The 21,621-nt window shown below is 46.1% G+C and overlaps 3 protein-coding genes across 12 annotated transcripts; 2 read left to right on the top strand and 1 right to left on the bottom strand.

Moving 5' to 3' along the window:
* The first annotated feature begins 5,609 nt into the window (after positions 1-5,609).
* On the top strand, positions 5,610-10,124 carry zcchc9 (zinc finger, CCHC domain containing 9). Of its 2 annotated transcripts, none has more exons than XM_046317498.1 (6): positions 5,610-5,725; positions 6,137-6,582; positions 6,711-6,861; positions 8,664-8,756; positions 8,850-8,918; positions 9,567-10,124. In XM_046317498.1, the coding sequence occupies exons 2-6, from the start codon at positions 6,148-6,150 to the stop codon at positions 9,677-9,679; spliced, it is 861 nt and encodes a 286-aa protein (XP_046173454.1). In that variant the 5' UTR covers positions 5,610-5,725; positions 6,137-6,147; the 3' UTR covers positions 9,680-10,124. The 2 variants fall into 2 exon arrangements, with proteins under 2 accessions (XP_046173454.1, XP_046173453.1); XM_046317497.1 differs by having other exon boundaries at positions 5,621-5,729.
* Positions 10,125-10,224: 100 nt separating this feature from the next.
* Positions 10,225-13,040, bottom strand: LOC124007156 (acyl-coenzyme A thioesterase 11). Of its 3 annotated transcripts, none has more exons than XR_006833882.1 (6): positions 12,826-13,040; positions 12,450-12,726; positions 11,545-11,630; positions 11,312-11,438; positions 11,021-11,143; positions 10,225-10,711 (listed from the first exon to the last, which is right to left on the bottom strand). XR_006833882.1 is itself a non-coding variant. In XM_046317499.1 (5 exons), exons 2-5 carry the CDS (start codon positions 12,519-12,521, stop codon positions 11,138-11,140), a joined length of 291 nt encoding a protein of 96 aa, XP_046173455.1. In that variant the 5' UTR covers positions 12,522-12,726; positions 12,826-13,040; the 3' UTR covers positions 10,792-11,137. The 3 variants fall into 3 exon arrangements, 1 of the variants encoding a protein (XP_046173455.1); XR_006833881.1 differs by having other exon boundaries at positions 11,015-11,143; XM_046317499.1 differs by lacking the exon at positions 10,225-10,711 and having other exon boundaries at positions 10,792-11,143.
* atg10 (ATG10 autophagy related 10 homolog (S. cerevisiae)) lies at positions 10,245-19,899 on the top strand. 7 transcript variants are annotated; one of them, XM_046317490.1, is made up of 7 exons: positions 10,245-11,976; positions 12,854-12,943; positions 15,966-16,072; positions 16,962-17,226; positions 17,897-17,994; positions 18,119-18,216; positions 18,315-19,899. In XM_046317490.1, the coding sequence occupies exons 2-7, from the start codon at positions 12,883-12,885 to the stop codon at positions 18,505-18,507; spliced, it is 822 nt and encodes a 273-aa protein (XP_046173446.1). In that variant the 5' UTR covers positions 10,245-11,976; positions 12,854-12,882; the 3' UTR covers positions 18,508-19,899. The 7 variants fall into 7 exon arrangements, with proteins under 7 accessions (XP_046173446.1, XP_046173450.1, XP_046173445.1 ...); XM_046317494.1 differs by lacking the exon at positions 12,854-12,943; XM_046317489.1 differs by lacking the exons at positions 10,245-11,976; positions 12,854-12,943 and adding an exon at positions 14,062-14,370.
* The last annotated feature ends 1,722 nt before the right edge of the window (positions 19,900-21,621 follow it).

Consider the following 21,621-nt stretch of genomic DNA (forward strand, 5'->3'; position numbering starts at 1 on the left):
GTTAAGTACCGAATACAACTATAAAGTTCAATGTGTTTTCATCGCATTCCACTCCACCGATAGTTTTGTCACAAAAAGTGTTGCATTACATAGCAAATGTGCTCTGGTCTTGACACCTGTGGTCTAGCCAACAGCTCACAGATACACTGCGGGTAGGCTGTGCAGGCTGTGCGGGTAGGCTACACTACAGTATCAAGCTCATCACCTTGCACATTCACCACCCTGTATAGTTCACAAGTTATTTCTTCTGTAGCCAAAGAAATTGCATGGTTTCCCGAGTTGTAGTGGGAGGACAACAAGTCATATCATTGCGGGACTCCAAGTTTACTTCGAATCATGGTTATTATATCAATATACATATCATTAAGGCATTTCCACCGCCATTTCCTGCATAATTAATTTTACAGACACAAAAAGATCCCACCATGTTGAACAAACAAATGATCTGTCTGCATTTATGAAATTGTACCGAAAGTTATTTTTTCCATCACACGTTACATCCCCCTTGATTCTCCTGCCCACATACAGTAATATCTGAAACAATTTATGCAGCAAAAACTCTTTCTACTCAGAGATAATGGTCAAATTTAAGAAAATACTGATATCCAGATAAACATTTTTTGGTCATTTAGAAAATTATTATACTTACATTGAGTGTTGTTTTAAGACCTTTACTTAAAGCTAGAATCCTTAATTGAAACAATAACAAAGCAGCCCCCATTATGGATGCAACCGCTAACCATCCATGATAACAAAATTATAGTTTTTACTATGGTGTGAGGCTGTACAATATGTTTCCATTTACATAATTTACAAACAGATGGGGTACAACAGTTGAACTAAGCTCATGAGGCATGTGGTGGTTAATTTATGTTACCAAATGAGGAGAGACAAACTTCACACACGAGTCAGAGTTATACTTAAACTACATCTTTAATAATAAAACCGTTGCATTAGCAATGACTTTCAATGATGCACCATTTCTAATGAACCATTGAAAGTGACAACACAAAAGTACAAAGATCTTTTATAGCCAAGATAAACCCCTCGCAATCTACAACAGATGCATAGAATGGTCACAAGGTTAAGATTTGTATGAAAGGTATCTATAATACATAGCAGACAGCAACTGCTGTTTCAACAGTTTTCATTGTATAGACAGACCAGTGTCTGGTCCTCCGACTCCAAACTGGAGCCGTCTCACCCTGGTACGGTATAGCACAAAAACATTACCTCATGTTATCTGGAATGCTCTTTAGGTTTTATCATCCAAAGACATTGTAAATCTCCTCTGTCAGTGCTATCTCATAGAGGCCCTCCTCAGTAGAACACACACACAATAGTTAACAGAACAGTCTATTCTGTCGAGTAAAACAACCATTAAAATGCAATACAAGCATTATAACATAATCTTGCAATTTCCACGACAAGCAGAAGTTATATTCTTCAAGAATCGATGGGTATATAAAATATACTGAACAAAAATATAAATGCAACATGCAAGCATTTCAAACATTTTACTGAGTTACAGTTCATGTAAGGAAATCCGAGAATTTAAATAAATCTATCAAATCAAATTTTATTAGTCACATGCGACGAATACAACAGGTAGACCTTATGTAACCGATGTGAAATGGCTTGCTCTGCAAGGGGAACAGTTGGGTGTCAGTGTAACGGATGTGAAACGGCTAGCTTAGTTAGCGGTGTGGTGGGGTTCCAGTCTGCTGAGAAGAAATACCTGCCAGGAGAAACCCAACAAGGGAGGGTTAGAGGACCTGCTCCTTTAACACACAGCTTGCGTCCCAAATGGCACCCTATTCCCAATATAGCTCACCAAGTTTGACCAGAGGCCCATTTGCCCTGGTCAAAGTAAGTGCACTAAACAGGGAGCCATTTAGGACACATCTGGAAATGCTACTGGACTGTACACAGGCCCAGGAACAGTGATCTTTACTTATTGCTAGCCGTTTATTACAATAAGGTGAGTAAAATGAGGACTTTAGTGGGAAGAAGGAGGAGGGGAATACAGGAGTGTGACTGACGGTCCATATTGCATGATGGAATTGTAGTCATAGGGCAGGTTCTGAGGGTCTCCTTTCTTCACCTTGGAAGTTCTTCTCTTTTCCTGGAAGACAAAGCAAGAGTTACAGGAGGCAGATCTCAATAGTCTCAGATCTCAAAAGCCCACACACTGCAACGCTCCATGGGCCAAATTGACCAGCCCCCGATGCACATGCAATGCCCATTAGGTGGATTGATGTGCGTCTCACCTGGCTCCCCCACTGTATGGTGACGTAGTGGTCAGGGTCCAACCGTGTGTGTTCGTGGCGCAGGCCCAGGGTGTGCAGCAGCTCATGGCACAGGTTCCTCGCCATACAGGTACCAACGAAGTACACAGGCTGGGCCCCGCCCTGAAAACCTACATACGACACATAGCTAGAGGCGTCAGTGAAGAAAGAGGAAATGAGAAGTGGAGATGAGAGGGGAAGGAGAGAAACGGAAATGAGAGGGGATAGAAGGACAGGAGAGAGTGAAAAAGGAAAAGTTTGAACGTAGGAGGAAAGATAGGGGGAAGCTGTGAGTTCATTGTAAACTGCTGGAACGTAGAAAATGCTGTTAATGATCCCACTTTTGTATCAGTCTTCTGGACTCACCCTCTCCCAGAGAGGATCTATATGTAGTTCATCTCATTGATGTATTTATAGAAGCTCATACACGTCCAGTCTGAGAATCTCAAATGCCGCCAGGATAGTTTTCTTTCTGCCTGCTGTGTGGCTCAACAGATAATCTGCCATTAAACGGTGCATATCTTTCCCCACTGTGTCCCCTGTGTTATAAAATATGTCGTTCATCTCTCCTACTGTAGTAGACACTCACGCAGACTGTATGGGACAGAGGTGACGCCATCCATCTTCGGCCAGTACGACTGCACAAGCTAATCTCTCTTCCTGCAGGACAAATACAAATCTTGTTTTAAATCCAGCTGTCGCTATAGTATAGGCATCACACAAATTAAATTGTCGTTCTACTCCAGAGGTGAGATCAAAAGATGCAGTATGGCAAGAGATAGGAGGGACCACTTAAATGAATGTCGATTTGTACATTTAACTTGGCCAAATAGCTAGGCAGCAGAGAGCCGAGGCAACTAATTCTATGGTATTTAAAAACAACGAAGCAGTAGCACAGTGTATTATCTGGGATCTACATCTGTTTATATTAGTTACTGTGCTGTTACTAAGCAGTAATGCATTACGGCAGTGCTATGTTACTACACCTAATAGGAAATGCACATGCGCACTAGGGTGCCGGGAACTGTAGAGCACGAGAGGTTTTGACTAAACGAAAACTAACTGTACTCCCGTCTCCTGTCATTTCTCCACAACACAAATATTACACACAGGACCCAGACAGCGGGGATCATAGACTCCCCAAAATCAGAACGTCTCCCTCCCGGATAGTCTCAAAAACGTGGCGACACCTTCAATCACATAGAAATAAATAAATAAACGCCCCTCGTCTGTCAGGAATGCTGAATAAAATGATATTTGAACTAACTCCGTCGATTGTCTGTGCTGTTGGTCTTTCAGCTGATTGAAATTTGAGAAAACATCCACGGGACTTAAACGGACTTCAAAACGCGGGTCTGTGTGCGTGGCCAATCAAGATGTTTGCTCGTGACAACATGCATGCACAAGATGGTAGAACATGCATGCATAATTACAGGCGTTTAACATGGTGTTGTGCATGTGCCAGGTGATACATTTTAACTTCAGCTCAGGCTCTAAAAAGTTGGGTCAACAACACTTTCCTGTGGATGTTTTTTCTCAAATTTCAAGCAGCAGAAGGATAAACTGTACAGACAACCGGTAGAGTAAATTCAAGTGTAATTTTACTCCAACATTCTGGCTTGTAAGAAAAATGTCTACGATTTTGCAGTGCTTTGTTTGAGACTGTATACCAATAATTGGTATCAGTCTGATTTATTAGGTAACCTTCTGGACAGCATGGTCAAAAATCCTCTAACAGGAAGAGTAGGTCTATAACCACAGACACTACAATGTGCAGGGGCTGTTTTTTTCTATGATCCAGATTCTGTCATCCTCTTTTGCTATCCAGGACCAGATCGATCTGGCAGATTGAGATGGCTTTTCAGAAAATAAATCAGACACACAATGTCAAGATCACAGAATCCAGATTTTGTGCTTTGGGTAGGTCGCTATATTGCCATCTACTGGGCGAGTTATGTTACATTTTGTTTAGCGAATAAGACCGCCGGGTTTTTCAAAACTTGCTATCTGAATCTGAATGAGCCGGATTCTGTAATCCAGGATCAGATCTATCTTGCTGTTTTTTTTTTTTCCCAGAAAATAATCAGGTAGGATCATTCTGATCCAGATACCACAATATCAAGATCACATAATCCAGTTTCAGTGTATTGAACAGGCCTCCACCTTGCAGCTAATGGACAAGTTGTGGTAATACTTCTGTACGGTCAGAAAAACAGATTTGCGTAAATTACATTAATAAAGGTACCTTGATTCAAAAATAAAGTCTTATATTCAGTAGGGTCAGTTCAGCTAAACCTATGCATGCAATCCTTTATTATAAAGGTGAAATTGAGGGTCCCCCCAAAAAATTGCTTCCCCAAACATGACTCACACCCCCGCCTATGGATGTCGGGACTCAGGTGACAACACAGACGGGTGAGTGTCGGGACTGGTGAGTGTAAGCCACTTTGGGGTGGACAACCACCGGTCTCATCAATGAGAGAAGGTTTGAAAGAGACAAGATGGCAGCATACATTGTCGGACAACCTTATGGGGCAAAACACATGTAATTTAATTACCACGCATTTGATAAATTCAAACAAACCGCCTGCAACTAGACATTGAAGTTTAGAAGACATTGGTTGTCTTCCAAGTCAGGAATTGAGGAAGTATTGACAAGTTCAAGTTGGTCAAAAGTGCTCTGTAGTCAAACAGTAACGTTACTTATCTAATAACACCCATCAGCCAGCTGGAACAGTGTCATGTCTGACTAGGCAATATTGTGTGTAGCTAATTACAGACCTACCTATGGCAGAGAGTAGTGTTTGTAGAACTGTCCACTGAAACAAAGAAATGTGCAATAACATGGTTTTACAGTGGGGTTGGCTACATAAAATGGAAAACTGATAATAGGCCTAGCTATCACATTACGAGACGACTGGTCCCCAAAGCAGACCTACAGGGAAAGTAATGGTGGAATTGTAGATGGGAACACCGCCCACTGAAATACTGAAGGGAAACGTTACATAAACAGGGACAGCACAAAAACATGGTGAACCAGTGTGCCTTTGCAGGGCTGGCTTACATCAACTCGAAAACTGTCAAAAGAGAGGATGTATAACTAATTAATCTGGTCCTACTTTGGACAATCCAGATCAGACGCCAACGCATGTTGCAACGCACGATTTTGCACACCAGGATTTGGGAGAAAAGAACCAAAGCAACTGCACAAACACATTCGTGCACTCGCTTTACTTCCAGTCAAAGAGCAGGCGTGCAGCAAGCACGAAACAAAAGTGCATGTGTGATCACTTGTTATTATAAATTCTCAACCTCAACAACAGATGGCGGTACGAGTCTATCGAGTCATTTTCCTGTCATTTCCACCCAAGGAAGAAGAAGAAGAACGTGGCTTCCGGCTAAACAGTAAACACATGTGGCAGCGATAGTTTTACACTGTAGGTGAGTTTATAACAGATAAATATATTCTGATCACATTATTTAACTGAATTGATCAGTTTCTGAATTTATGCGAATATATTTCGCTCCAGATTTAGTTCACAACTCTGCTGAAAAGGACTCTTAGAGTAATGCTAGCAACTCTTCACGTTATCTAGCTAGCAAGTTTATTTGTAGCCTCTATCCTAACCGTTGTTTTTATAGCTGAGCAGTTAATGTGTATATAGTTAGTATGAAGTTAGTTTTTAAATACATATTTATATACCACTTTGTATTTTGAGATGAATGGCCGCTGCTTTTGCTAGATCAGTCTAGGGGAACATTCACCATACTCCCGAATCCCTAATGTTTTTTTCCATCTCTCTCTCATCCGTCTCCTTCATCTCTCTTTATATGTGTGTGTACCCCAGGTGTTCCAGCAATGACGCGATGGGCCAGAGCCAACAACGTCCACAAACACAAACCTGCTGAGGCAACACCCTGGAGCCAGCTTAGAACCAGAGGGGGAGGAGTAGGGAGGGATCGTACAGGCCCTTTTGGTGGTTCAGGAGGTGCTAGCTCTAGCCATGGTCCTGGGGGTTGGGGAAGAGGTAGGGGAGGAGGGGGAGACCCTCTGAGGCGAGCGCAGGTCGGCGATGCTGGGATTAAGAAGCCCTGTCGGAAGAAGAAAGACTACGACAATGAGGATGTAAACGGCTTCATGGAATACCTTCAGAGTGGCGGGGCTGGGACGTCCAGGGGAGGTGGAGGGGCAGGGATGGGGGGACTCAGGGAAGAGGTAGAGACAGCCCTGAAGAAAGACAGGAGGAGAGAGGACAGGAGGATTAAGAGACAGGATGACAAGAAGAGCAGCATGGTGAGTAAGATGGGCAGAGATCAAGCGTAGAGTGACTTAAGTTTCCAATGTTGCTACTAATAGTGACACTCAACCTTGTGATGTTGTCTTACTCTCTTACCTCTCTCTCCCTGTCTCCCCCTCTCCAGGTGTGTTTTAACTGTAGGAAGCCTGGCCACGGGTTGGCTGACTGTCCGGAGGCGGACCGAGACGAGGAGATGGGAAGGGAAATCTGCTACCGCTGTGGATCCACAGAACATGAGATCCTACGCTGCCGTGCTAAAATAGATCCTGCTCTAGGTGTGTGTGTGTGGGTGTGTTGTCCTGATTCCTGGTTGTGTTCTATAATTCAATTTAGATTTGTTCCGTTTGTTATTCTTTCTATGCTGACCAAAAATATAAACGCAACATAGAACAACTGCAATGATTTTACTGAGTATCAGTTCATATAAGGAAACCAGTCAATTGAAATGAAGTAATCTAATCTATGGATTTCACATGACTCGGCAGGGGTGAGGCCATGGGTGGGCCTTGGAGGGCATACGCCCACCCACTGGGGAGCCAGGCCCACCCACTGGGGAGCCAGGCCCACCCACTGGGGAGCCAGGCCCACCCACTGGGGAGCCAGGCCCACCCACTGGGGAGCCAGGAAGAGCAATCAGAATGAGTTTTTCCTCACAGAAGGGCTTTACTACAGACAGAAATACTCCTCCGTTTCATCGAGTGGCTGGTCTCAGACGATCACGCCGGGGAAGATGCGGAGGTCCTTCTTCCCTTCTATTTTTGTGTTTATGGAACATTTCTGGGATCTTTTATTTCAGCTCATGAAAAATGGGACCAACACTTTCACATTTTGTTACTTTACAGCCTAATTCTAAAATGGATTAAATTGTTTTTTTCACCCTCTCATCAATCTACACACTACCTCATAATGACAAATCACACCTTTGACAGTGACTACAGCCTTGAGTCTTCTTGGATATGACGCTATAAGCTTGGCACACCTATATTTGGGGAGTTTCTCCCATTCTTCTCTGCAGATCCTCTCAAGCTCTGTCAGGTTGGATGGGGAGCATCGCTGCAAGGTTATTTTCAGGTCTCTCCGGAGATGTTCGATCGGGTTCAAGTGCGGGCTCTGGCTGGGCCAATCAGACATTGAGACTTGTCCCGAAGGCACTCCTGCGTTGTCTTGGCTCTGTGCTTAGGGTTGTTGTGCTGCTGGAAGGTGAACCTTCGCCCCAGTCCTGTTCCTGAGGTCTTTGGAGTGCTCTGGAGCAGATTTTCATCAAGGATCTCTCTGTACTTTGTTCCATTCATCTTTCCTTCGATCCTGACAAGTCTCCCCGTCCCTGCCACCGAAAAACATCCCCACAGCAGGATGTTGCCACCACCATGTTTCACCGTAGGGATGGTGCCAGGTTTCCTCCAGACGTGACGCTTGGCATTCAAGCCAAAGTGTTCAAGCTTGGTTTCATCAGACCAGAGAATGTTGTTTCTCATGGTCTGAGAGTCTTTAGGTGCCTTTTGGCAAACTGCAAGCGGGCTGTCATGTGCCTTTTACTGAAGAGTGGCTTCTGTCTGGCCACTCTACCATAAAGGCCTGATTGGTGGAGTGCTGCAGAAATTGTTGTCCTTCTGGAAGGTTCTCCCATCTCCACAGTGGAACTCTGGAGCTCATTGGGTTCTTTGTCACCTCCCTGAATAAAGCCCTTCTCCCCTGATTGCTCAGTTTGGCCGGGCAGCCAGCTCTAGGAACACTCTGTGGTTCCAAACTTCTTCCATTTAAGAATGATGGAGGCCACTGTGTTCTTGGGGTCCTTCAATGCTGCAGACATTTTTTTGTTACCCTTCCCCAGATCTGTGCCTCGACACACTCCTGTCTTGGAGGTCTATGGACAATTCCTTCGACCTCGGGGCTAGGTGTTTTGCTCTGACATGCACGATCCACTGTGGGACCTGACATAGACAGTTGTGTGCCTTTCCAAATCATGTCTAATCAATTGAATTTACCACAGCAGGACTCCAATCAAGTTGTGGAAACATCAAGGATGATCAATGGATTTGATTGAATGTGTGTTTGTTTCTCTCTCTCTCTCGCTCAGGGGAATACCCGTATGCCAAGTGTTTCATCTGTAGTAAGACTGGCCACCTGTCCAGGTCCTGCCCAGATAACCCCAAAGGACTGTACGCTGCAGGTACAACACATGCACTCTCACAGTACTAAACTGGGCTGATAAATCAAACCGTGAATCCATAACATTGTCTCCTCCCTTTCTGTCCATCTGCAGGAGGTTGTTGTCGTGTCTGTGGTTCAGTAGAGCACTTCCAGAAGGATTGTCCTGAGCACCAGGCCGCGTGTAAGTAACCAGGCTCCCGTCTCTCTCTACCCTGCGTCAGGATTGTCTGTTCGACAGACCCATTTTCCCCTGCCCGCCTCACGGGAATGTTGCGCTCGCACGACAGATTCAGAATGAAGCTTTACCCGACAGTGGGTTCGATCGCATGCAACTTCAAATGCAGCTCATGCAAGTTGACAAATAAGTCATCGAGGCGGTTATCGTTTGCAGCGTCGCTAATGTTATCAGAGGATTTGACTAACTAACGTTAGCAAGCCAACGAGGCATGGTGAAATGTCACAGATTGAGCTCGATAAAGCCAGAAGGATTATGAACGTATCATTAGCTGTGGCCATCTGTTTTGCCTGTTCCCGTTGTCATCACTCACTCGCTGTTAAGTTCGCCACGGTCCTGACTTTAGCGTCAGCGATCCTGCTACGGCGGTTTCTGGCCGGGCATCACTCGAACGTTGACGCCTGTTTGTAAACCAAAAATGGGTCTCATATACGCTACATTTCTCTCTGAACATTCCCTTAGATATATTCAATGGAAATGACAATCTGAATGTCGTTTGTGTTCTGTTTCATCTGTCTGAACGCTCGGTGCAGTTAGTCCTGTTTATACGCTCCCGAGATGTTGTGTGACTGACGTGTGTTTGTCTCCCCGTAGCTAACCAAGTGACCCTGGGCTGGCTGTCCAATAACATGAGTGCCGACCACGAGGAAGTGCATGTGCCTGTGAAGAAAGCCCCGCCCAAACGGGCCAAGGTAGTGGTCTTCTGACCTGCCAATCCACGCAGAGGACTCGCCAGATTGGACAGGACTGACAGACACATCCCAAGTCCTGAAGTCCACGAAGGGCGTTCGTTCTGTCACCTCTCTCTCTCTCTCTCTCTCTCTCTCTCTCTCTCTCTCAGCTTTGACAAAACAACATCCATAGTCAGGGAAAATGGAGAGTTGCTCTTGACTGCCGTATTGGAAAGCGCCCTCTGTGGTCTCACACCCTGGACTCTGTGTATAGGACTGGAAGTGATTTGTACGGATGGGACGAGACTGGAGCCTGTAGTGTATGCTAGCTAGCGGGTCGCTCCTGTATCTAAAGATGTGTTTTCATATCTCGGTAGCCATCTGTCCCGTGTGTCTCATGTTTGGTGGTGTGTTCTCTAATCCATCCCCGGGTGTCTGAGAAACAAAAAGGTTCAAAATATAAGTTTTTATTCGCACTTCACAGAATTTGCTTTGTCATCAAGTATCATTATTACTGCACGTTCACTCACATCAACATCTGAAATATTTCTTGCAAAGTTCAATAAATTAGACTGATATTACATTACATGACCTACATTTGCTGTGACCAAGGCATTTCGGGTCATTCGGAAACACCGTCCGTTGTAAATTGGACGCCTGTATTAGCAGCCGCTCGACTGGAGACGCGTTTTGTCTCGTTAGAATCACGAGTCTCCATATAGTATCAATTCAACCATCAGGCTCCGGTTTAGTGTGTGTGTGTGGTGTCTCTCCAGGAAGGTGGTACGTGTGCTAGCCGTCTCCTCCATAGACTCAGACCAGCCTGCCAGGTTACATGCTACATGTTACATGCTACATGCGGCAACACGTCTGACGCCACCAGGCTGTGGTAACACACCTGGAACACATGGTTTTAACACATTGTCTCTGAATTGTGACGGCTAACGATCGTCAAGGACAACAACCACCCGAGCCACTGCCTGTTCACCCCGCTATCGTCCAGAAGGTGAGGTCAGGGGGGGAGATGTTTCCACGGTTACAGACCTCAGGCCTAGCACATAGGGGTCCCTGTAGAAGACAAAACACACACATATGGCTAACGGGAATCAGAACGATCCCATAACCATCTCCACTCAAGAAGACGGGAACGCACACATTCTTCTAAAGCAGGGGTGCCAAACGTATTCCACGCAGGGCCGAATCTCTGCGGGTCTTTTTGTGTTTGCTTTCAGTTACGACCTAGAAAGCCAGAGGTGAGGGGAGTTCCTTACTAATTAGAGACCTTAATTCATCACGGACAAGGGTGGAGCGAAAACCCGCAGACACTTTGCACCTCTGTGGAATGAGTTTGACACGTGCTCTAAAGGAAACCTTTACTCGTTGCAGGACTGTCTCTTTGACAACGGGAACACGAAGTCTCGGGCTCTTGCCTCCGTTGATGGGGGAGGGCATTTAATGTGGTACACCGTCTCCTCATCGGCCCCCTCTACCTCCTCACAGCTACAGGGAGAAGGGGGTGTGATAGGTTAAAGGTCAAGTTAGTTTCATGAACACGAAGCTCTGTGTCGCTCATACTTTCAGCAAAATGTGGCTGGTGGCACCTTAACCGGGGAGGACGGGCTCAGTAATGGAATAAATGGAATGGTAACAAGTTTACAGGTGACTTACAGATAATGTCCCCCAAAGAGGTCGCAGTGTGAGGTCAGCCAATAGGGTGAAGGCATGGAGGGCAGAGGTCATGACCATCTGAACTTGGGACACAAAGCAGCTCCTCCTCATGGACAAACACACCGATCTGGGAACATACAACATGTTAAGGAACCTAAAAGCAAAAAAGGACAAGGAATCCCCTTTAGAAAATTGCCATATATTGTCTCCATGCATTAGTGTGTGTTTCTCACCCTGTCATTGATGCCCCTGGCTTCCCCAGTCTGGTTTCCCCAGTCAGTACAGTCAGAGCTGCTACATTGTTAAAACCCAGATACACCTGCAGGGGACGATAGGAGACAGACAGACAGTAGTGATATGCGGGTTGACTCTGGGTTTCCGGTCATGAAATATTGTTTGGATGAAGGGCGGGCCGGTCGAGTAAAGACAGAACAAATAATAATACAATCCGTAGTTCTTCTGTAATTCATATCTTTAAGGCTACATTGAGTTATTTCATTCTTTTTTTATCTGGCATTTGGCGCATAAGTCTAAGCTTTAGGGCCCGACTTTGCTGCGTGCCAAATCGGCCTACACACCAATCGCCAAATGCTTTCGGGAACTTGGCCGGAGAACGTTAACATCGATTCACCGAGGCAAAAAGGACACGGTCAGAGTTGAATTCGGTAAGAGAACAGCTGCAAAATAAAGATAAACGACGGCCAGAAAAGCAACGTTTCAGAAAGATGTGGTCAAACTGGTAAAAGAGGATGATGACTGTGAGGTGCTATACAAATTCGTAAAGTCAGGAGACGCGGACCACAACACCGGCACGTCATAAAAAGGAAACTGTACAGCGCAGTTTCTACATTTGCTGGTTAGGCTCGGGTGCTGGCCTCAGACGTTCACTTTATCACAAGTCGGTGGTTGCAGATGGGTTATTAGCAATTACGGGTGAACAAATAGCTGACCCGTGCATCACTAACAGACCGACAGCAGGGAAATAATGAGGCTGAACTAAAAGCGTGTCTCAGCTTTAGTCAACTTGTCATCTGGCAAGGCAGTGATGTGGTTGAAGGCAAAAACAGTCAGGTACAAGACTAGCTTAGCTAGAATGATGGGTGCTGGTAGTGTCATGTTCATTACATGGTTGTGGTACCTGGTTCCTTTTATCCCGGGGGACAGAGATAGGAGCCTCCCCCTTACAGGACAGGGTGTGCTTTCTAGCCATCAATAATTATCTTCCTTACGATGGCAGACAGGTATCTCCTCTCCCAGTCCTTGTTTGTGTATGTGACTTGAGGGACAGGCAGGTACGTCTCCAGGTGTGTTAGACAGCTGGTAGATGAGGGAGGCGCTGTTGATGTGTTGATGCGCTTTGTTCGCGGTCCACTCCTCACAGTTACAGGCCTCCACTCAGGACACCTACCTCAATACTACACACACGGGCACACACACATTTTAAATACTGTGGCAATTACATTTCCACAGGATCCCATTATCTGAACTGGAATTCATATGACGAGACCTGTTACCTGTTGTTAAATGTGTTGTTGACCACAGCCTTAAAGACCAGTCTGAGAGAGCGGAACATGTCTACAGACCTCCGAAGGGAAGCGGTCACACAAACGACTGGAGAGAGAGAAAGAGAGGGTTAGTAAGGTGTGCGTGTGTACCTACACTCTTAGAAAAAAAGTTTTCCAAAAGGGTTCTTCGGCTGTCCCCACAGGACAGGGGTAGGCAACCCTGGTCCTGGAGTGACACAGTGTTTTTTGATTTAACCAACCTGGGAGACTGGGTGTGTTGAATTTAGGCAATCACTCAACTGATCAATTAGCTCGATCTGGTGTGGTGCCTAGTTGGAACAAAAATCCTGCAGCACTCCAGGAACAAATGTTGCCTTCCCCTGCCATAGGAGAACCCTTTTATGGGTTCTACATGGAACCAAAAAGGGATAACCTATGGGGACAGCCATAGAACCCTGTTAGATAGAGGGTACCTGGCTGGTATTTATTTGTTTAGAATTTCCCCTTGAACATGAGTGTCAATATGACAAAGTTTCATTCAGGGCAAGATAAATCAAGTAAATCTACAGATTATACCTCACCTCCTCGGTTCTTCATTATAAACTGGGTAGTTTGGCTCCTGGATGCTGATTGGCTGACAGCCATGGTATATCACTCCAGTGTTAATTTGCTAAATTGTAATTACTTCGCCACTACCGCCTATTTATTGCCTTGCTTCCCTAATCTTACCTCATTTGCACACACTGTATAAAGACTTTTTCTTTTGTATTATTGACTGTACATTGGATTAGTCCATGTGTAACTCTGTGTTGCTGTTTGTATCTCACTGCTTTGCTTTATCTTGGCCAAGTCGCAGTTGTAAATGAGAACTTGTTCTCAACTGGCCTACCTGGTTAAATAAAGGTGAAATAAATCAAATAAGAACAGCCCTTAGCCGTGGTATATTTGCCATATACCACACTCCCTCATTGCTTAACTAGAGACTGGCTCCAAGATGGCCAATCTGTGTTTTTAACTTAATCTACTCACGTCCGCATGCGCCATTTCTTACTGGGCTTTACTCCGGATGCACACTGGCGCTCAGTGCTCCAGGAACTCTGTCAGAGCACGTGGACAGCTTAACAAGCCAACCGACACTTCCCCTATCTAGCTGGGGTCATGACCTCAGTGCGTGAATACGTGACTGGGGACAAGAACTGTCATTTGCTTTTCTCTCCGGAGCAGGGCGCCGTCGAAAGGAGTGATAACTGGAGTGGGCATTAAGTGTTGAAGAGGATCAACTAAAGTTGAAGATTCCCGGTGTCTTTGACGCCCGCCGTTCGCCATCGGGACGCAGACCCGGTGGAGAGCGTGGTGAAACAGAGATGACACTGTCTGTACTGCTGAGTTTTGATGCGGCGTCTTTACCAGACAAAGTCAAATTGGGATGTGTCAGTTATGCCGTGCGAGACTTTGTCCCGAATCCATTTCAGTGTTTCAGATGCCAAGCTTATGGTCATGTGGCAGCAGTGTGCAGGTGGGAGATTCCTAGATGTGAAAAGTGTGCAGGAGGAGGTGAGACAAAGGAGTGTGTAGTACCGGTGGGAAAAGTTGTTTGTGTAAACTGTAGGGCACATGAGGTTGGTGGCACCTTAATTGGGAGGAACATGTCTGTGGTAATGGCTGGAGCAGAATCAGTGGAATGGTATCAAATACATCAAACACATGGTGTGATGACATTCCATTTGCTCCGTTCCAGCCATTATATGAGTCGCCCTCCCCTCAGCAGCCTCCACTGCTGTAGCGGTACCCCGTGGTGCTGGAGATCAGAGGTGTCCGGGGAGAGAAAGGCAGTGAAAAACAAGTTGTAGAGGAAGATGGGTCCAGGGTGAGGGATCCTAAGATCCTGTGAGTAAGCAGAGGCCCAATAGAGTTATAGGAGTAACGTGTGCTTCGGTAGAGTACTTTCTTCTTCTTTTCTTTTTTTCTTCGTTCATGGCCATGGTTGTCAAATTGTACCACAGGAATAGAACGTAAATCACAAGAGGAGAGTTGCTGCGGTGGCAACTGCAGAGACGTACTTGGGTGTGTGAGATTTCACTGCGGAAGAGTTACAGGACGTTTTGAACGATAGTGTCTCTGGAGTAGGATCAGATAGGACCTAAGTGGTGGGATAGTGGGGAGGTTTTGGGAGCAGGGTTAGCTGGTAGGGACATTTAGGCTGAAACACAGCCCATACGGTAGGTGGCGACATGCACCTATAACATTTGTTTGTGAACCGCAATAATACCGAAAGAGATGGAGAAGAACAAAACAGTTGCTGTTACTGGAATCACAGCAAACTCCGTGTGACATAATAACCATCAATATGTCTTATACTTAAAATGATCTAGACAAATAATTACAATGAATAATTAAATTAATTCACCAGAAACCACCTGTGAGAAACATACAGTAACTCAATGGTAAGGGATCGTGGAATTCAGTCAGTTTAGCACAAGGGGCGGTTTATAAGCGCCAAATCTGATTGGCTCTTTTCTCATTCTCCATCCGCAAACGAGATCCCGGAAGTTGCCCCGGTAAGGAACGTGTTTTGTTTTCAGAGTGCGCTTTTAGCGTGTTGTACATTTCCTCGGGAACATTAAAGACGGAAAACCTTGAACAGTATGGGCCTATTGCATTCATCGATGGCCACCAGATTATCGGCCGTTGATCTCTCGTTTAATGCATCAATAGGCACTAAAATCACCCGCACATCTGATGTGAACTGCAATCCTTGGCCACACCGCACCCTAAAGCCGATTTCGATATTTTAGTCCTGCTTTCAACCAAAACAGCGTGATAAACCAAACTTGCAACAAACAAAAAAACTTGATCTCGTGTTGTTACCGGGTCAAACAAGGCTATTGCGTTGCAGCTTTCACGTACGAATATCGCATTCTCACTGATCAAACATTCGAATGTTACATGTTTAAAGCCAGCTATCTATCTACAACGCTGTATAACTGCAACCTGAATATACAGACGTGTGTTAGTTAGCTAGTTTCAGTACGCTACCTGCCAGTATATTTGTGTGCAGTGAGACACTTATTTCCACGAATCTGGCTTAACATATGATGCTCTCTTGTCGTCTTCCTCATCTCTGCCTCTTCCCCCATTTCCTCCTACAGAGATGAGTAGCTGTTTTCTGGATGAGGAGACGTTCTGTCAGTGTTGTCAGCTTCTCCTCCAACACTCCCACTCCCTCTGTGACGGCTGGAGCTGGGAACAAGTGAAGGTATGGGAGGGAGTTTTTAGGATAGAGAAGGGTAGAGTTTTATTTGCGGTAGGCCTACAGTATTTAGGGGAAAGGAAGGGTTAGCATTGAGAAGAGTATAGTTGGGCTAGTTTGGGTTAAGGAAAGGTTAGAAATGTCCTTTTTTTTTAGGGTGCTTGACTATCCCAGTCGCCTGAAGAAACTGAGTGAGGAATGCTTGGCTGTCTTTTTTTTATTTTTTATTTATTTTTACCTTTATTTAACCAGGCAAGTCAGTTAAGAACATATTCTTATTTTCAATGACGGCCTGTGAACAGTGGGTTAACTGCCTGTTCAGGGGCAGAACGACAGATTTGTACCTTGTCAGCTCGGGGGTTTGAACTCGCAACCTTCCGTTACTAGTCCAGCGCTCTAACCACTAGGCTACGCTGCGTGTGAATCTGTAGAGCAGGGGTATGCAACTAGATTAAGCCACGGGATGATTTTTGTCAGAGTGGATGTAACTTGACCACAACTAAGCCCAAAAATAGATGGTATTGAACATAACAGTCATTACATACCTTTTTATTATATTGATACAAGCAGTTATTTCTTATATATATATATTTTTAATTAGTTGTGGGAATACTTGAGCAGATTTTAGCTGAATTCTGGTAATTGTAGCCCCCCCCACACACACACACACAAAAATCTTGGCATAAAATTATGAAGATTGGAGCCACCGCTAAACCGGCTTCCTCTCTCGATTTCTTCTTAGGTTTCTTCCATCTGTGTTTTTCCTGGCCACTGTGCTTTCACTTCTGCTTTGCTCTTTGGGGTCGAGGCCAGGAAACTGTAAAGCACTTTGTGACTAATGTGGAAAAGTCTTTTTATAAAATGCGATTGATTAATAATATTGTTTCCATTCAAGGGTTCTGAGGAGGGCTACCTGAGGAAGACTGCCCTGGGGACCGGCAGAACCAGATGTAACCTGGACCAGCAAGGAACCAGTTCAGACAGGCACCAGGAGAGGACCTTCTCCCCTTCTTTCCATAATGATGATGATGAAGATGATGGCGCAGTGTGTTGTATACAGGAGGAGAACAGTAGTAGCAGTGTCGTTCAGTATGAATACCATATCCTCTACTCCTGCAGCTACCAAACTCCTGTCCTCTACTTCAGAGCTTCAACCCTGGGTATGTAGCCAGACAGTACTGGCTGAATGGTTATTTGAAGTAATACATTGCAAATACAGGACTTGCATTGTCTTCAGTCGTCCACTTCATTATACACTTACTGGTCCCTGTCTCGCTCTCTCTCCCTGTCTCGCTCTCTCTCCCTGTCTCGCTCTCTCTCCCTGTCTCGCTCTCTCTCCCTGTCTCGCTCTCTCCCCCTGTCTCGCTCTCTCCCCCTGTCTCGCTCTCTCCCCCTGTCTCGCTCTCTCCCCCTGTCTCGCTCTCTCCCCCTGTCTCGCTCTCTCCCCCTGTCTCGCTCTCTCCCCCTGTCTCGCTCTCTCCCCCTGTCTCGCTCTCTCCCCCTGTCTCGCTCTCTCCCCCTGTCTCGCTCTCTCCCCTGTCTCGCTCTCTCCCCCTGTCTCGCTCTCTCCCCTGTCTCGCTCTCTCTCCCCTGTCTCGCTCTCTCCCCCTGTCTCGCTCTCTCCCCTGTCTCGCTCTCTCCCCCCTCCCCCCGTCTCGCTCTCTCCCCCTCGCTCTCTCCCCCCGCTCTCTCCCCCCCCGTCTCGCTCTCTCCCCCCGTCTCGCTCTCTCCCCCGTCTCGCTCTCCCCCCGCTCTCTCGCTCTCTCCCCCCGTCTCGCTCTCTCCCCGTCTCGCTCTCTCCCCCCGTCTCGCTCTCGCTCTCTCTGTCAGAGGGTAGGAGTCTCTGTCTCGAGGAGGTATGGGACAGTGTTCATCCTAACTACAGACAGAGACTACAGCACAGACCCTGGGACACCATCACACAACAGGTTGGTACCACTCTCCCCTCTCTCTTTCCGGTAAGATTGTATCCCTCTCTTGATCTCTTTTTCCTCCATAAATCTCCCACTTCCACTCGACACCACACTCAATCTTCTGCCTGTCTCTCTCTAGGAACACCCGTTGCTCGGCCAGTCGTTCTTTGTGCTCCACCCCTGCATGACAGAAGAGTTCATGATGCCTGTTCTAAAAGCTGCCCTGGAAGAACACCGGTGAGTTTGAGACTCAACATGTGTCTTCTATCTGAAAGTATTACACTGTGTGTGTGTGTGTTCTCCTGTGTGACCTTTGCCCTCTGACCGCTGTGCAGACAGGTGAACTACATTGTGACCTGGCTCAGTGTGGTGGGTCCTGTTGTGGGACTGGATGTTCCTCTGAGCTACTGTACACAGGTACCTGAACCACCGCACACCCCCTCCAGCTCTCCACAGCCCCCCTCCAGCTCTCCACAGCCCCCCTCCAGCTCTAGGGACAAAGCCAGGCTGAATGGTTCTCCCATCTAGCATGGACAACACATAATTCTAAAGCGAATTTCCATTGGAGCCAGATTTGACATCAACTTGAGATGTGTTGATGAGGTCTGTCCAGTGGGCATGAGATGGAGGACATGGCAGCTGCTTTTCACAGCAAGTCTCTAGAGAGAACCGTTACATGAAGCACTGCTGGCACCTAGTGGTGGGAAACATTACTGCAACTCTACAGGCCTGTCAGAACTGCTAGGTTGAATCAGATCAGGTGATGGATCTGAGAAGAGGGAGCGGGGATGACGTATATAGATCTGGGACAGGGTCTTACTATGGGCTTCAGTGCTGATACCTGTGAAAGGGTGAAACATGACACTTCTCCTTTTGTCACAGCAGACCTGGTCTTAGGAGGCTAGACAACCACGGCGCAACGAAAGAGATGTCTATTGATTTCTATGGGAGCTACTCTGTCCTTGACAAAGTTGTTTTGGAACAAGACAAAGGAACGTCTATTTTGTCCCTGGATAGGGGACTGAAGATGACGTCAGATGTAACTTATGTTCCCTATGACCTCAAACATTAACTCTTTAAGTACACGCTCTCATTGTCACCTAACATGTCCAACAATCATGTCGGAACTTTTTGATTTCTTTGCAAAAAAGTTGATGACAAACACACCGTTTTTGGCCTGCATTGTGAAGATTTTTTAAAACAGAAACATATTTTTTTCAGTTCCAGATTCGGTAAGATTCCTGTTTGTCTCTGACAGACTGGTCGTATCTGAAGGGGCTTCTTCTAACCGTGTGAGTGGCATTGTGATCCATGATAGTTTGTACTTTGGCCAGACCCTTGTCTGTTGGCAGAAGACTCAGGAATTCATTTATTGGTCAACTGGGAGAAAAGTTTGTTCGTGTGTATTCTTGCAGTAGAATGGATGCCCTTTTCACCATAATTTGTCTAACATCCTGTCTCCGTTGACCGAGAGCGTGGGGAGAGTTTCATACCTCCTCCTCATACGATTTAACACGGTCGATTTGCTTTTGAATTGGAAAACGGTTGCATGTTGACTGTATCACAGGTTGTAATACCAATGTTGGCTTTTAATAATGGCAACTCTTCCGCCTTAGTTCTGATACAACACATGTATATGACTGTATCGCATCTATATTGAACCTACGTGCCAATGAACACACACGGTCTGGTCATTATACCTAATGTAAAGACGGTCAGGGGAGAAACAATTCTACTGTATGATTTAAGAAGGGGAGGGGGGGGGGGCAGTTCAATACATCAGCCACTCTTATGGTAATGGCTATGGGGACCATATGTACAATCTGTTCGCACGAGCAACCCTAACAGAAATGCTGATATAAATGTCCCACGGGAGAGCTCTGACAATGTCAGATTAAAGTGTGTATGTGTAATCAGTTATCCCTGTTTTTAAAAGAAAGCATTGTGTTCCCTGACGTTCCTCAATGCCAACCCTGGATAAACAACAATTGGAAACACATGGCTGTTTATGGCGCACACACAAGACACACACATACAAGTATGAACGTAGCGAGAGGTCACCCCCCCCCTTGCGGGACACAAACTACCGGGGATGATAGCACTGCTTCTGCTGATCGCACACCCAGGCGCAGACTACACAGTGAGATCAGTGTGCGTTACTCCCCTGGAGAGCCATAAAATATTCCCACGTAACTGGTTATGTCAGAGCTTTTATACAGGGCACACTGCCAGTGGAACACTCACCCTCTCTTTCTCTCCCTCCATTTCGGTCCCCATTTCTCTCTCGATTTCCCCCTATTTCTTTGTCTTTCTCTCCTGGTCACAACATGTACACACAGTGGTTTACAGGAGGTTGGGAGTCACGCTGGTCATGTTAACATGCCCCCTCTGATCTAGGTCCTAACACACGGAAGAGAGCCATCTGGGGAACGTTACTGACACACACACACACACTGCTGGCTGGCACTGACGACCTTATCCACGGATGGTACTTTCACAAGTTTGTGACACTTCTTCATTTTGCTCCTTCACTTCCTTCCTCATGGCCATATCATCTCTCCCATCCGTCTCTCTCTTTCCCGGAGTCTCTCGGAAACACCAATGGCTTTGTACTAGAAGACTGACTGCAAACAGCACAAACAGACATCAGGCCAGACTGTACTGGTTTATGCCCTGTGAGCAGGCTGGATGTCAGCGACGGATGTTACCTCAGTATGTGAATGTCAAGGCAGAATGATTTACCTGATGTAGCCATTCATTTCACAAGGTCCAATGTAGGATTCAGTCAGTGTGTGAGTGACCTAGTGGGTATTACAATTGAAAACGGAATTGACCCTCAACTCTTGTTATAATGGCTTCAGGTGACTTCAACAAGCAGTAGAGGTGTGAGCTGTTCAGTTTTGACCAAATGATACATCTTACCTCCTCCAGCAGCTGGCAGAATCACCGTTTGTAGGGAAAAGCGACTGGTGACCTCAAAGGCCAGGTGACCTGAGAATTCTTCAGACCCCTCGGTTTCAATTGTGTGTGTCCTTGTTGTTAGAATACAAGCGACAGTTTAAAGCTCTTTTCTCTCTCTCTCTCTCTCAGCCATTGTCCCCATCATCAAACAAACTATTAGTTCACAGTCAAGACGGAGTCCTGGAGTGCCCTCTCAATACGTACCACACTGTTGAGTTTCATTAGGCCTGGAGCCAAGCCAGAGGTCCCTGCCAGCTCAAATCTCTGATGTTGATTTCGCAACTCACCCAAATGTTTTATCCAGGGGGTGATGGGGAGGGTCCAGAGGGGGTGAGGAGTTTGGGGGTGGGGGGGGGGCTCATAACAAAAGCACAGAGGGTCCATTCACTGAGGAAGAGGCCATGTCAGGTCTCCTGGTTCCAATTTCTGAGACGCTGCAGTGCCCCCAGATGTCTCCCCAAAGCCATCGTCTTTCCCTCCATCTCTCTTTCTTTCCCTCCATCCATCCATCCATCTCTCTTTCTTTCCATCCATCCATCTCTCTTTCTTTCCATCCATCCATCTCTCTCTCTCTTTTCATCCATCCATCCATCCATCCATCCATCTCTCTTTCCATCCATCCATCAATCTCTCTTTCTTTCCATCCATCCCTCCATCCATCCATCTCTCTTTCTTTCCATC

The sequence above is a fragment of the Oncorhynchus gorbuscha genome, linkage group LG20 (assembly GCF_021184085.1).
Source record: "Oncorhynchus gorbuscha isolate QuinsamMale2020 ecotype Even-year linkage group LG20, OgorEven_v1.0, whole genome shotgun sequence".
NCBI classification, from domain to species: domain Eukaryota; kingdom Metazoa; phylum Chordata; class Actinopteri; order Salmoniformes; family Salmonidae; genus Oncorhynchus; species Oncorhynchus gorbuscha.